The sequence below is a fragment of the Merops nubicus genome, unplaced genomic scaffold (genome assembly GCF_000691845.1).
Source record: "Merops nubicus isolate BGI_N331 unplaced genomic scaffold, ASM69184v1 scaffold33975, whole genome shotgun sequence".
NCBI lineage: Eukaryota > Metazoa > Chordata > Aves > Coraciiformes > Meropidae > Merops > Merops nubicus.
In genome coordinates, this window is record NW_008610892.1 from 1 (window position 1) to 15,738 (window position 15,738).

General features: G+C 44.8%; 1 protein-coding gene across 3 annotated transcripts in view; it reads left to right on the forward strand.

Moving 5' to 3' along the window:
* The first annotated feature begins 328 nt into the window (after window positions 1-328).
* The window catches only part of SEC31A (SEC31 homolog A (S. cerevisiae)), a 41,580-nt gene continuing 26,170 nt past the window's right edge, over window positions 329-15,738 (forward strand). For all 3 annotated transcript variants that reach the window (XM_008941055.1, XM_008941056.1, XM_008941057.1), the window contains exons 1-11: window positions 329-407; window positions 923-1,046; window positions 4,019-4,217; window positions 5,517-5,612; window positions 7,457-7,597; window positions 9,278-9,420; window positions 10,425-10,524; window positions 12,496-12,657; window positions 12,858-13,010; window positions 14,310-14,549; window positions 15,142-15,216. In XM_008941055.1, the coding sequence (XP_008939303.1) occupies window positions 329-407; window positions 923-1,046; window positions 4,019-4,217; window positions 5,517-5,612; window positions 7,457-7,597; window positions 9,278-9,420; window positions 10,425-10,524; window positions 12,496-12,657; window positions 12,858-13,010; window positions 14,310-14,549; window positions 15,142-15,216 (1,512 nt within the window). The remainder of the gene's footprint in view (window positions 408-922; window positions 1,047-4,018; window positions 4,218-5,516; window positions 5,613-7,456; window positions 7,598-9,277; window positions 9,421-10,424; window positions 10,525-12,495; window positions 12,658-12,857; window positions 13,011-14,309; window positions 14,550-15,141; window positions 15,217-15,738) is intronic.

Consider the following 15,738-nt stretch of genomic DNA (forward strand, 5'->3'; position numbering starts at 1 on the left):
TGTAGGCTGCCCGAGGGGCGCCTCGGTGCTGCTAGAAGAGGGGTTTTCAGAACAGTTGAAGCTTTGCCCGCGTTTTCCTGTGCTATGCTCTGTTCAGGAACGACCAGGTCCCTCTACATGTTGATGTTATTCTGCCAGTGGAAAATCATTCCTCCCCTTTCCCTTGGATGTGTTCTGGAGAGGGCCACTTAGACGTCTGGGTTGGTGTAGCTTTAGGAAAACAATCGCTTCTTTTGCTAAGTCCTAATGCAGATCCTGAATCTGTGGCAGTGCAGTCTCCCCATGCTCCATTAAAGCATTAACTTTCTTTGTTTTATTTTTCAGCAAAATGAAGCTGAAAGAAATTGATCGTACTGCCATGCAGGCATGGAGCCCTGCCCAGCAGCACCCTATTTACCTGGCCACAGGTGAGTTTCTGGGAAGCACGTGTCAGCAGGCCTTGGGCTAAGTGGTGGCTGCCATGAAGTGATCGTAGTTCAAAATTGCAGAAGTTAATCCGTGTCCTGAAGGTGAGAGTGGGGTGATGTGGTGTGGTGCCCTTAGTGGAGTTCTGCAGTTGTGCTATGCATGAAAACAACGTTGTGCGTTCTGCAAGTGACAGCAAGCAGCATCCTCTTTCTACCCTGATGACAGCAATCCTAACAGCTGGTTAGACTGTTGCTGCTTGCTTGTAATTTGGATTACTTTCTGTCCATTGTCAGGGAGAGAGAAAGAAGCACTTGCCCAAAACTCTCCCTGTTCCTATTGGTTAAGAAACCGCCAAAGGGGAAACCATGAGAAATATTATGCAGAATTACATCTAAATAACAGAAAATTTACCCCATTTGAAAGGATGATGTTTTTAAGCCCCTCCATCTGCTCATTTTGTAGTTGCTCTGTTGGGTATCATGGCTTTATCACTGCCAAGTGCGCTTCTTTGCAGGTACATCAGCTCAGCAACTGGATGCAACCTTTAGTACAAGTGCTTCTCTGGAAATATTTGAATTGGACTTATCAGACCCTTTGTTGGATATGAAGTCCTGTGCCACCTTCTCCTCTTCTCACAGGTAAGCAGTAAGGTTATAAAGGAAAACTAATGGCTGTGGGACTGTTGTACACTGTGTGTATGGAAAGGCCACTTCATGCAGTTTGTCTGCAGAAGTTTAGTGCTGAAAAATGAAGACACATACGTGCCATTGATGTTGTGTGACACTGAAGTGTCATTGTGAAGGCAGTGAGCCTGGACTCGGAGTTGCAAGGAGCTCATGCTCTGACATAAACCTAAAAAAAATCTGACATTGGCTGGTAAGTTTTCGTAAGTACGTAGACTGTTTATCTTGGGAAGCCTCTGGGGTTCTCCAGAGACCAGAAGAAAGTGTGAAATTATGAAAATGCAGTCATAGCTTTTCTCATTGCCCCATCCTGTTTGCATTTAGGTATTTCAGGGAGACTCCTGTAGCATGACTAAACTCAGTCACGTTGTGTATGTTCCTGACTGTACAACTCCACTTAGCTCTTAGTTCCTTACTATGTGCTTGAACAAAGAAATGCTATTAGATCAGTGTCCAGTTTCCATCTTAGCAGCACTTGTAGTGACTCTCTGGTGGCTGCCACTTGTGGGTGAATTGAAAGAGCATAGATGCAAGTCTAGGATGTTTCTGTGGGTAGAGCAGGAGGTAAAAATTTTCATTGCCACTGGGTTGGATCCATGACTCTTAGATATCAGCCACAGCATTAGCATGACTCCTTTTTCCCTTGGTGACCTGAAATGATGTGACAGGAGATGCAAGCAATTACACCATTTTGGCAGATGATAACTTGACACTTCTAGAGAACCAGTTGCCATCTCCCCCACCTCTGACATAAGTAGGAATTAATTTGACTTGCATCTTCATTATCTGTTCTAAAGCTGTAACTTCAAGACCTAAGGACGTACAACTGTTTCCCAAAGTTCTTGACTCAGAGCAGTTGGCTGGGGTCCTAAAGGTTAAGTATTGCCTACAAACAACCTGAGAGGGGTTGAAATGGTGTGTGGTTGCACACAGTGAGACTGTGAGCCTGCTTGAGGACGCTCTCCTGGTACGGATAAGTAAGGGTTGCGGTAGCGTTTGCAGGAGGAAGCACAAGGTGTTAGGCTGCTGGCTTTGTGCCATGTCAGTTTTGGTGTAATGATTCATGGGGCTGGCAGACTGCTCATGATCTGTGCCCTGTAGCTGCCTGCATTTTAGTATGTGGGACTTGCAGTAAACAGCCACAGTCTCTGTTTAATGCCCTGCCTTGCGGGCAGAACTGATCTTAACACATCCTACTGACCCACGGAGAGCAGAATGAGGTGTTTGATCTGTTCAGATTTCCTTGTTTGACCTTAGCTTAACTATGACAGATTTTTCAAGTGACATTTGCTTACTGAATTTCAAAAACCACTCGTTATAGCCAGAATGCAGTGCTCCTTTGAAAATACTTCCCTCTTGTGTTGAGCAACACAAGAATTTTAAAGGTCTTAAAGGTCTCTTCCAACCTAAAGGATTCTATGATTCTGTGAATCTAATTTGACTTTGCCACAGAAGATACATTAAAAAGGAGGCTGATTTTTTTTTTTTTATTAGAGGAGTGCCCCAGTTAGCAATGTATACATTAGGCTTTGTTTTGGTTTGCAGCAAATGGAAGTGTTCAGGTGATTAAGCCCACAAAATATTAAACCTGCCACAAGCTTTATTTCTCTTCCAAGGAAAGTTTTGCACTGCTTTTATAGAGATAGACTTTATCTTGGAGAGAGCAAAGGGCAAGAGGAAAGTAATTGCACGGTTAACTCTGGTTTTTGTTCCTCACTGTTTTCTGCCTTCATTTTGGATTAAGTCCTGTTGAATCTTGCTGGTGGTGTAATACTAGTGTGCAGGCAGCCCTGTCAGTCACTCCATTTCTCATAACCTTAAATTGTTAGGTGCAGAAGTATAAAAACTGTACCCTGGGAAGGGGTCTGTGTCTGATATCACAGACCAATTTCCTTTTGTAGCATAATTCTTCAGTGAATCCCCACCATAATCTGAACGCTGCACTAGGAGGCTGAGCACTTGTCTGTTACAGTATTTCTCACCCCACGCATGCTCTGCCTCGCTTTCTGCAGTGTGTATTTTATGATGCTGAAGTTGCTGCGATTTAAAGAAATTACCTTAAGGTTGTCCAGAAATAATGAGGTTAATAGTAACGCAGGGGATGCTAAAGTAACTCCTTGCCACGTTCCAGTCAACGTGGATTTGCTTTTTGCTTGCATAAGAGCCGATGTGTGACAGTGTCCTTCTATGTAGAAGGAAGAAAAATCATCCTTTGCATCGCTCAATACACAGGAATGCTGTTTTGCTTACACAGCAAGTTCATTGAGTTGAAGGAAATTTGGGTATTTGCCCAGACACAGTGGAGTGAAAATACTTCATTTCTGGAAGTCTTACTCCTCTTGATTTAGCCTTGAAAATAGATTGTGGTCCTGGAGACCGATGTCCGTGATGTGAATAAGCTGCCTGCTGAGCCTGCAGTACAGCAGGTTAAATCGTTGCACGTCCAGAAGCACAGATACGGAAAAAGATTTGGAATTTTTCTAGTTCCACCTTTTCCTCTCTACCAATTGTCCCTCACAAATGGCAGATGTTTATCTGCAGGCTCCAGCTGGCAGTCCTTACTTTGACTGCTTCTATTGTTTTGCAAAGTGGAGCTCAAAATCCTGTGCATTTGGGAGCCCATACCTGATTTTGCAGACAGGAGATGAGAGATGTTGCTGGTTACCAGGTTATTGTTTGTACCTGTCATTGTCATGACCCTGTGTCTTGATACTGAGCAGAGTTGGGACACTGCTTTCTGACAGAAGGGGTTGTAAGTACAGACTCATCCTTAGGGAGAAAGGCAGGCAGTGCTTTGACTGATGTGTCTGCTCTGTCTGCTAGCAGCAGCCTGGAGGGTTTAGCTGGGGTGAACAAAGTGGGATGGTCAGTGTATGTGGAGCTGGTGGTGGATGGCTGTAGACTGTGAGGGCCTCTGTGTCTTCCAGGTACCACAAGCTGATCTGGGGGCCACACAGCATGACCTCGGATGAGCGTGTCTCTGGAGTCCTGATTGCTGGGGGTGAAAATGGAAATGTCATTCTGTATGACCCAGCCAAAATCTTAGCTGGAGACAATGAAGTAATAATTGCCCAAAAAGACAAGCACACGGGACCAGTAAGAGCGCTGGATGTCAATATGTTCCAGGTTGGTTTTCTGCTGTTCTTCACATGCTGTCATTGATGAGTGTCCTGTCTCATCTTGTAACCTTAAATGTTTCTGACCCTTTTCCCTCCCCTGAGAAACATGAACTAAATTTGGTAGTTGAGTCTCTGTATGTAGTATCTCTTATCTTACTGGCATTTCAGGATGGGTAATAAAGGAGTTTCAGCTGTCTGGTTCATTCCTTCCCCTCATCAGCTTGGTGTCGATTTAGTGGGTCTAAATTACTAAATACATCTATATTAGAGGTGGTCTTCAGTGTTATTTGTAGCCAGTCTCCTTTTTTAGTTCCTGCAAACCGTGCCAGTATTTTTCTCACCACACGGGGAGTATTTACATGATCTCATTCAGATTTTAGGTGTTGTTTTTGGGGGCTGTCTCCAAGACCTCTGAGTATTGTTACTCGGAAAGAGGAAACTGAGTAGGAAACACAGTGATTTGGCCTCTTTAGCAGTAGAGCTCTCAAAACCAACAAGCTTTCTTCCATCACTACATGAGTATTTACTTCCTTTTAGATACAGTGGGTTGGTTCTTTCTTGTCCCCACCAGCTGTGTGAGAATTCAGTTGAATTTGTTTCCTAAATAGCACTTCTGCCTCTGCATACTTGCTTTCAGTAAGGCCACCCTGTGTTCATTGTCCTCTCTGAAATTACTTCCCTTCACCTTCTGGCCGTTATGCAGTCAGGACTTGCTTGTCACCAGCAGGATGTGATCAGAGGGTGCTCCAGGTCGCCCTTGGCACGTGTGGCCCTGCCTGGACTCTTGCATTCCAGATACGGGGTTGCTCGGGATGATTGCACTCCCTGTGGGTGGGGTGCTGGATACAAACACCACACGTCCTCCAGGCCTGAACCTCGTGGTCTGCCCCGAGCAGAGCTCTGCTGCAGCACTCTGCAGCAGTGCTGGCTGCAGCGCCACTGCCTCCTCTGCACCCTCCCAGAAGTGTCACTGCTCCTCACTTGCCTGTCTGGCTGTGCCCCTGCAACCTCCTTAGGGATGCTTGCCATGCAGTGGAGGAGCACTCCACCAAATGGGAATTTTGGTCTTGGAATGATAGTTTAGTGCTGTGTATGTTGTTTTTTTTTTTAATTAACTCAGTGTTGCCTGCAATCTCAAAAAAAACCCTTTCTTTTTTTCCCCGAGTTGCTATCTATGAGCCAAAGGCTATATCCTGAGCTGACAGGAGAAACTGGCACAATCTTGTGGATTTAATGCCTTCCAGCAGCTAAGACTGTGAAAGCTGATACTGAAAATACTCTTAACATCTATTACTGTGTCTTACAGAGTAATCTAATAGCCTCTGGTGCTAATGAGTCTGAAATCTATATCTGGGACTTGAACAATTTTGCCACGCCAATGACACCAGGAGTGAAGACACAGGTACCAGATTTGCATTTGTTAAACACTGCAGAGCAGACTTAATGAAAAGTGTGCATGTCACTTTAAGTTAAAGCTGTCTCAACAGCAGGAAAAAAAAAACTACACCTTTTTAAGTCTTAATTTGGGTATGAGTTATAGTTAGCCATGAGCTACACTTCTGTTAATGTTAGATACGGTCCTTAAGGGGTAGTACAACAGATCTCCCCATATCAAAACAAACAAAAAATGTTCCTGCATGTTTTTCTCCAGTGGCTTTCCTGAAGTCCAACAAAAATAGGCCTTCAGTTGGTACTTAAGTTTTGTAATGTGCTGATCAGACTGTGAGGTTTGAAATACCTTTCTCTGTGACATGGCTGTGATTCACTGTACAGCAGGAGCCCATGTCCTTAAGGACAGTGCCATCTGAGCAGCAGCACAGGTAGCTTTCAGTGAACTCTTTTGGAAGAAAGTCAGTCATGGCAGCACTATTTTGCCACTGTCTCTAGCCGGGATCTTTTTTGGCTCCATGTCCCCCTGGCTGATTTTCTAGCCCCTGGGGTGTGGTTTCCTGGCTGCGCCTGCCCACGCGATGCGGATTTGCTCTGCCTCCCATGCAGTGACCCTGAATAATGCAGTCGTGTTTATTCACAACAGACCTGCAGTTTTGGCTGGCTGCACAAGCAGCTGATTCATTCTTCATGTGGTGGGATTTTATTTATTTTAAAATTGCATTTGGCCAGGGAAAGCTAAAGTATCCTCTCAGTCTTTGCAAAATTGTACAGTTTGTCAAGCAGCAGGTAATAACGAGCTGATTCTCTCAGGGTACACCACTTTTAAAATATCCATAACTGTTGCACATCATCTGGTCTTCCTGTGCATTAACCTGAGGATTGCAGAGGTACAGACTGAGGAAAATAGGAAGAAGATAAAAAACAGCTACCAAGAAGTCAGATGTGGCAGTAGGTTTGGCAGTTAACTTCATGGGTTTCAGGGAGTGTTAATTGCCATACTTACAGGCCAGTGTTTAGCTTTTGTCAGTGTTTGGCCTTTAGATCTCTTAAAGAAGATCTATGGGAAAAAAGTCTTGATTTTGTGCCTTGTGAAGGAGATACGGGAGGAAGTTTTTTCAATGCATGTGTTTTTGTAGCTGCTACAAATTTGCACAAGGAGTTTATGGTTGCTGGAAAATGGGGTTTATTACTGCATGATAATTTGGAGACAACAAAGTGAGGAAATAGGATGAGAAGTAGTCTTCAGTTTAAAGATTTCTAGTTTAGACTCTGTAGGTTTGCATACTTTGTTCAATCTAGCCGTCTGTTATCATGTGGGCATTTTGGAGGGTGCCTACCTTAGTTAAAGATCCCTGGATTATTTTGTGTAATAGTAATTTTTTTTAGGCTGGGAAATATTTTAGTCAGTGTGCTTAATGACAGCTGGAAATAGCATTGCAACAAGGACTGGATTAACATTGCTTTTAATTCTCATACTGGAAATAAGTAGTTGGGGAGGAATAAAAAAAGCCCCACAGAATTCATCCAAGTGAACTTTAATTTCTTTTGTAAAGTCAGAACCCAATAATTGAAGTGAAGAGGGCAGTTTGTAAACCCAGATATACTTTTATGGAGTAATCTTCTGTTCTTGAAGACAGTTGTGCTTAGTCTTTTGTTCTAATGTATCCTGTTGCAAAGCAGAAAACATGGCTATTATAGAGAAATGCTGGCAGCTTATAATTGGGGATTTTCAGGTGTTCTACAAGAACACATGCGGTCTACTTGCGGATTTGTCATTTAGCAAGTCCTGAAAACAACAAGTTTTGAGTCTTTGGTTTGGGAAGGTTGTGACGGGGTGTCCTGTGTGTGCAACAGCCTCTGGAGGACATCAGCTGCGTCGCGTGGAACAGGCAAGTGCAGCACATCCTGGCGTCCGCCAGCCCGAGCGGCCGGGCCACCGTGTGGGACCTGCGGAAGAACGAGCCCATCATCAAAGTCAGCGACCACAACAGCCGGGTGAGGTGCCTCCCCTGTGCTTCCACAGGCACCTGTGCAGAAAACAGGCAGATGCATGGCACTTCAGCTTCCTAGCAGAGCGAATAATTAGTTTGGGGGAAATCATTGCTGATCTGTTTGGGACCACCACAGGAAGTTTTATGCAGCTAGTCAGAAGTGACATGTTTTCTGTGTGCTAGTGGGATGAGGTTGCAGCTGGTGTGCTCTGGGTGAGCACATTTCATTTTGCAGAGCAGATGACACTGTGATGACTTATTGATCAGGCAGAAGGGGCTTCCTCCTTGGCATCACAGGTAGGATGAGCACAGGGGCTGAGCCCTGTGTCATGGTTTAATCCTAGCTGGCAATTGAGCTCCACACAGCCTCTCACACTCCTCACCCCTATCCCCTCCTCCTGTGAGAAAGCTCACGGGTTGAAATAAAGACAGTGTAAGTAAAGCAAACACTGCACATGCAAGTGAAGCAGAACAAGAAATGAATTTACCACTTCCCATCCATAGGCAGGCATTCAGCCATCTCCAGGAAAGCAGGGCTCCATCACCCGTAACAGTTACTGGGAAGACAAAGGCCATAAATCTGAATTCCCCCCCTTCCTTCTTTCCCCAGCTTTATATGCTGAGCATGAGGTCATATGGGATATCTGTGTGGTCAGTTGGGGTCAGCTGTCCTGTGTCCCTTCCCAACTTTTTGCACCCCCAGCCTACTCACTGGTGAAGTGGTGTTAGGAGCAGACTGACTGTGTGTAAGCACTGCCCAGAAATAAATAAAACATCCCCATATTATAAACACAGTTTCCAACATAAATCCAAAATATAGCCCTGTACCAGCTGCTATGAAGAAAAGTAACTCTGTGCTAGGCAAAACTGCCACACCCTGGCAGGGCACTGATGACTGGTGGAGCTAAGGCCTGTGCTTCTGCTGATCTGGACGTGGAAATGGGAGCAGGCTGTAGCTGAGCTTGGAGAGGGCAGGGTCTAGGGTCTATGGTGGAGAGTGCAACAGAGGCGTGTTGCCATTTAGCAGGTTACAGGGGGCACTGCCTTAAATACTTAAAACCACCATGCCTGCTCCTTGGGCAATATACATGTGAAAAAGAGCTTGTTGAACTTGTGGAGAATGAGGTATTTGTATAATTCTTTATTTTTTAAATGGTATATTACTATAACAAACTTTGAAGATGTAGCAAGAATTCAAAACAAAATTTACAAATGGATGTTCCTCAAGGAGCTGCTTGGTCACTGCACAACCCTGTAACTGATGGTTTCGTGTATTTGTTACCTGACAGAACAGCAGTGCAGTAGGCTGTCTTCTCATGTGATTGTAGTCTAGTGATACAATGCTTACATGACAGTAATCTCTGCCTAATTACGTTTTTTTATTAAAATACCAATAAAAATATTAGGTTTCTACAGAGGGCTTTACAATTTTCTTACATTAAAACACAGGGCTGTGAACAAGACAGCACAAAGTCATCTCTTTGAGAGGACTTGCAGACTAACTGAAAGTCTTCTTACAGAAATGAGAGCATCCCAGTCTGAATGCAGTCAGAAATAATGCCCCAAAACCCAGCTGCAGATTTCCTCACATTTTACCATGCATGTAGACATATTTAAGCTAGTTATCTTTTGTCATGTAGTGCTGCATAGTTATCTTATGCTGTGGCACAATGTTGTCCCTCAGATGCACTGCTCAGGCCTGGCATGGCACCCTGATGTTGCTACTCAGATGGTTTTGGCCTCAGAGGATGACAGGCTGCCTGTGATCCAGATGTGGGACCTGAGATTTGCCTCCTCACCACTTCGTGTTCTAGAAAGCCACTCAAGGTAAGGATGGGTCCTGTGTGGCCTGCTGCTCTGTGGTGTTTGCACTGCTGGTGACTGTGTTCCAGCGTGTACCTCTTGCTTCTTGCTCAGTCCCCTGTGAACCCTCACTTAGTTGAAGGCAGCGATTCCAGCAGCAGGCAGTGTTATATGCTGGCTTGCTGAGCAGTCAAACCTGTGTCCTGAAAGGCTTGCCCTTTTGGGGCCTGCTGGTTTGAAGGGAATGTGCCCAAAAGAAAATGAAATTAAATTTTTTTAAAAAATAAATAAATAAAAAAAATCACACAAAACCACCATCTTGGTGAAACACTGAAGTTGCTAGTTTGTTTCTGTGCTTTTTGAAAAGGGAACTGAAGTGCAAAGAGTTAGTAGTCATTGATTTTGTCTGAATAACAGAGTGAAGGTGCACCTGGGCACAACATCACATATGATGGACGTGCACAGTCTCCCTGCCCTTCAGTCCCCTAAATGCCTTAAATTTGGGTACAAGGAAAGTTTTCGTTAGATTGTTGTCCCTCCTCAGTTGTTAATGTCCTTATTGCCCGAAACCAGTTTTGGCTATAAGGAGAGAGAGCAGCAGTAATTCTGTGTTGCAGCTTCTACCAAAATTGCTGGCACTGATTCTGCTGACTTAAATCTTCTGTTGATAAAAAGAAGCTGACAAATTTCACAGTCACTGACCTTAACTTCAGGTTTGCACACTGTATGTTAATGGTACTGCAAGCAAGCAACCCATTTTGGTACACTGGTGTCCAGGTCCTCCCACGTGACTCTTGCATTTCATTTTCAGACATAAAGGCTGCACCTTTATACCTCTTCATGCAGAAAACAGAAAGCATCTATTTCACTAAATGAAAGGCTGGCAACATTGAAAGATTTCTGCTCTTGTAAGAGCAAGGAGTGAGGCATTTTGAGGTGGAATGCTCAGCTAATGTAGAAACTGAGCATATATGCTTTATCACCATGATGTGTTGACATTACACGTTTTTCGTTGTGACTTCACACAGGGGTATATTGGCCATTGCTTGGAGTATGGTGGATTCAGAGCTGCTGCTCAGTTGTGGGAAGGATGCTAAAATTCTCTGCTCCAACCCTAACACAGGCGAGGTATTGTACCACTTAAAAAAGTAAATCTGTTTTTTTTCAGAGGTGTCACAGTGGCATGTGAAGACAGGTGTTGGTGTGCTTGCTTTCCTAGGAATGATGCTTCTGTGGGACGTTTCTCCTTATCCTGTGTACTCATGTTTGGTATATCTGCCTTCTGATCTTGATCTGGTGGTGCAGGATTCCTTCCTAGTATTGCTTTTATTACACATTTGTCCTTCCTACTTCTCTCCTGCAAAGCAGTTAAGATCCCTGCTCACTATGAGGGATAGAAATAGCCCTACTTGCACCATTTGTTTCCTGCTTTTTTGTTTTGAGCCCAGTGTGGCTGGATTACTGTTTCAATTGCATTTTCCTTGTGTAAATGTAAGAACTTTTATCCAGACCAGAGGGATTTTGTAGTTTACTACAGTAGTGGCAGATCAGTCAGATCCACTTGAATGCATTCCCACCCCACCCTTTTGGGGCTGGGGATACCTTTCAAAAAGGATGCAGATCCTTTTTTCAGCAACTTGTGTGTATAGAGACATGGACTTGGTGGATGAATGGACCACTTGTGATCGACAGCTCAAAGTCCAGATGGAGACCAGTGACATGTGGAGTTCCTCAGGGATCTGTTCTGGGTCCAGTGCTGTTTACCATCTTTGTCAGCAGCATGGACGGTGTCATTGAGTGCACCCTCAGCAAGCTTGCCAATGACACTGAGCTGTGTGGAGCTGTGGATTCTCTTGATGGAAGGGAGGCCATCCAGAGGGACCTTGACTGGCTTGAGAAATGGGCCAGTGCAAACTGCATGAGGTTCAAGTGCAAGGTCCTGCACCTGGGTCAGGCCAATCCCAGGCACAATTATCAACTGGGTACAGAGCTGGTTGAGAGTAGCCCTGAAGAGAAGGACATGGGGGTGCTGATTGATGAGAAGCTCAACATGGGCCAGCAGTGCACTCACGCAGCCCAGAAGGCCAACCACATCAAGAGGAGTGTGGCCAGCAGATCAAGGGACAGGAGAGTAGGTTTAGACTGGATCTTAGGAAGAAGTTCTTCAGTACAAGGGTGTCAGGACTCTGGGATAGATTGCCCAGGGAGGCTGTGGATGCCCCCTCCCTGGAGGTGTTTTAAGACAGGTTGGATGAGGCCTTAAACAACCTAGTCTCTAGCTGAGAGGTGTTCCTGCCCATGGCAGGGAGGTTGGATTAGGTGATCTCTAGGGTCCCTTCCAACCTAAGCCATTCTAAGATAGAGCACAAGAAGGGCTTTCGGGCATTCTGTAGGGCTCCTTGCCTGCACTCGTCAATAATACTGGAGGACAGAGTGAGAAGTGTTTCTAAAACTCAGATGTTGGCCTGAAAGTGTAAAAGCTATGGGGTGGTAAATGAGCTATCTGAGCTGGATCCTGTGCATGTGGATGAATCATACTGTGTGTTTTTATTAAAAGCAGTTTCCTGGGGCACAGCAAAACAGTAAGCATCTTTGTCTTTGCATTTCTCCTAATTTATCATTAAATGTCTGCTGCAGTGGTGGGCTGGTCTATTCCAGAGCAGGAGAGGCTGTCTTCCCAGAGTGCAGGTTTTCATTTTCCACTTTTCCTGTGAAAACAGATATACTTTGGGAGCCTGGACTTGTCTCCATGTAGTGCATAGAGATACCCAGACAGGCTCTGAATGAGCTCGCGGGAGTGTCGGCAGCAGCTCACAGCTTGCAGTGGGACAGCACAGACATGCCCAGCCTGCATAGCCACTTCTGTGTGAATTAAACAGAAGATTTAATGGGAAGAGAAGGAAATTAAGCAGTTGTTTGTGATAATCTCCTGTTTAGCAATTGTCAGGAGTTACTCGCTGTCATTGTGTACAGTGATGTGGAGGCTGCTGGGAGGCAAGAAGGGCAAACCGGTCTCAGAGCAGGCAGGAGAATTGTTACTGTTGGATGTGGTGCTCTCTAACAGCCCTGATATTTGTTGGACTTGTTTTTGCTGTCCAGGTGCTGTATGAGTTGCCAACAAACACACAGTGGTGCTTTGACATACAGTGGTGTCCCAGGAACCCTGCTGTCTTGTCTGCAGCTTCATTTGATGGGCGGATCAGCATTTACTCCATCATGGGAGGCAGCATGGATGGCTTGAGGCAGAAGCAAGTTGACCAGGTATTGAGAAGTGCTCAGCTAAGAGCATGGACAGAAAGAGGAGGGGGGGGAAAATTGACATGGGCACATGAGAAGTCTTTGGTGGCTGTCTGCAGCCCTGCCTGCAGGAGCACCAATCTGGAGCAAAGAAATGGTTTAGTTTATTTGAGATACGTCACTTTGTTCCCACCCCTCCACCCCATTTTTTTTTGTTTTTGAAGCTTTCATCATCTTTTGGGAACCTCGATCCATTTGGTATGGGACAGCCCCTCCCACCCCTGCAGCTTCCCCAGCAGAACACCCCACAGAGTGTTGTTCTGCCACTAAAGAAACCACCCAAATGGATCCGGCGACCCGTGGGAGCGTCGTTCTCGGTAAGCAGTAGACAAGTCTGGGCGTGGTTGGCCAGGCAGGGAGGGCAATAGCTGTGGCACTTGCAAAACATGTTAGGAAGAAGGGAGTTCAATGTTGTGCTCCATCTTGGGAGAATTTCCCACATGTCTTCTCAGCAGGAGATGTTTGCAGCAGCTTCCAGACTGGGCACATGGGGACAGCAAGCCAGCAAAAGTGTAAAAAAAAACGCTTGGGAAAGAGAAATGAGGAAACTTTGTGTTGCCAACAGGCACTTGTTTCATTCTGTTTTGGGAGTAGAGCTTTGCTTTTATGTGCAGTGCTTTGGAGTAAACAAATATGCACTGGTAGGGGACCAACCTGGGCGAGTATCTGAGACTTGAGTGCAGCTTGAACCTATGATGATGTGTGTCAGTGCTGTGGAGCTTACCCAGGGTAGCTCTGATCAAGGTAGCAGGACATGGCAGGGCTCTTCTGGGTTGGTTCATTTGCAGAGTAGCCACAAGAGAGTGTGGCAAGGCCCTGCTTTTTGTGAGAGCAGTCATCTGTGCTTTGGCTCCACCTTTGGATTATTTTCTAGAGCTATGGGCCATTTGTTGGGCATCTCTTGAAGCTTTTAGCTTGCCCACTTACAGAGGATTTCTTTGCTGAAACACTCGCTCAGTTTTCAGCATCATATATCTGTTTATTCACAATCTGATGCACAAATCAAATGCAGCTTTTCTCCCATCAAAGTCCAGTGGTGTTGCCAGGCACTGACTGACGTGTAAATTTTATAATGGTGTCTACTCCCTTATTCATCTTGATTTTCTATGAGCCAACTGTCAGTCTTCTTCTTGACTAGGCGTTTTGCTTTTGTAATGATGCCTATGTAATTTATTGCCCATGTAAATAAACTCTGAGCTGTAGAATGAAATAAACTTCTAATTTCTCTTCTTCTATTGATTTTTTTACTTCTCTCCAAGTGATGACACAACTTACTGCCGATCTTTCAGTAGGCTTTTCACTGGTAAACAGCCTGCTAAGAGCAGGACAGACATCATGCTTGGGCATTTATTTAATGATGCATAGGCTTCTTTGGCAATTAGGTTGCTGTATCATGGGATACTCCATTTATGCTGGGCATTGTAGAGACCCACAGCTCTAGTTCTCAGTTTCTAGTCAGTCTTTTGCCTGGGAAGAAATAAATCAATGAGTTGATGTCAAGAATGTGCGTCAGACCATAAGCATATAAATGCTATATAAAATCATGTGCATACCTTTTCATAGACACTCCAGTTATTCTTGTATTTTTACATGCTGCCTGTGTGCCTCAATTCCAGTTTGGAGGCAAGCTGGTTACCTTTGAGAATGCCAAGTCTCAGCAGCAGTCGGGCATCGAGCAGCAGCAGCAGCAGCGTCACCATGTCTATGTGAGCCAGGTGGTTACAGAGAAGGAGTTCCTGGCCCGGTCAAACCAGCTGCAGGAGGCTCTTCAGTCTGAAGGCTTTGTCAGCTACTGCCAGAAGAAAATCGACATGATCCAGACAGACTTTGAGAAAAGCGTGTGGGCCTTCTTAAAGGTAACGGGGTAACAGCGGTTCAGGAGTTCCCCACTGACTTGGAAAGCCAGTGCAGAAATGGCTCCTCCTACCCATTATGGTGTTTTAGCAGAAGAGATGCTGGAAACCAAAAGTGTAGGCTGTGGGAATTGTGCGTGTAAGCCCTGTCATTGGAGATAACCCACCAGAAGGAAGAGGGTCCTCAGGGCCAGGGCTGTTTGTGGGGTTCATGAGAAATCATGGCAGAAGCCAAGGCTTTGGGGAAGGTATACTGTGGTTTTTGTCCCCCATTAGTACATCTTTGTACAGGGTACTAGTGACAAGGGATAAAGCTTTAGAATAGCTTTAGATGTGCTTTTCACTGCTCACTATGAACATCTAGAAGTTTCCAAATGAAGCAGATAAGCAGATTGTTGACCTACAATAACCAATTGAAGCCTTTCCTATCTGCTCGGGTGCCTAAGTCACTGAAGGACCTTTTCAGTTTTTATTACACTCATTCTTCACAGTCACTAGCTCTCACTGAGTAATTTGTACCAGTCAAGTAAAATGCCAGTGAGGCAGAAAATGAAAAACAGTGATTTGCAATGTCTTTAACTTTTGTTTTTTAAAGGTGAACTTTGAAGAAGATTCACGTGTTAAATACCTTGAACTCTTGGGATACAGGATAGATGACCTGAGGAAGAAGGTAAATGTATCTGGAAGCTGCATTCATGTTCCGTGTTTTACTTACGGATCTATCCATGGAGTACAGCCGAAGATGTTACCTCTTAAGCTGGGGAATCCTTATCTCTAAAATCCATGGGGTTTTTAGTGTTAAGAAACAATACGGGACAGCTCATCTGAACATTGGCAATATCTCTAGCAATTTGAGCTCAGCATTTTGTGAAAACCAGTCCACTAAGGAAAAATAAGGCCTGCAGTACCAAAAGCAGTAGATAAAATTAGCAGCATTGTGAAACCCAGGCTCCCAGATGCCAAACTCTTACATTTTCTGCATGTATTCTAAACCCTATGCATTGAATTGGTATTTTTGAGGGCCTTAATTGAATCTGGAATCATGATCTGTTTTGCAAAGCAGTAAAAGCTGGGCATTTTAACTCTTCTGTACCTTGAAAAATCCAAGCCCCCAGCCATATGTGTCTGCTGTGCTTGAAACCACAGCTTCCTGATAGGCTTCCTGTTCCACAAGGACTGTCACCTCTTTCCC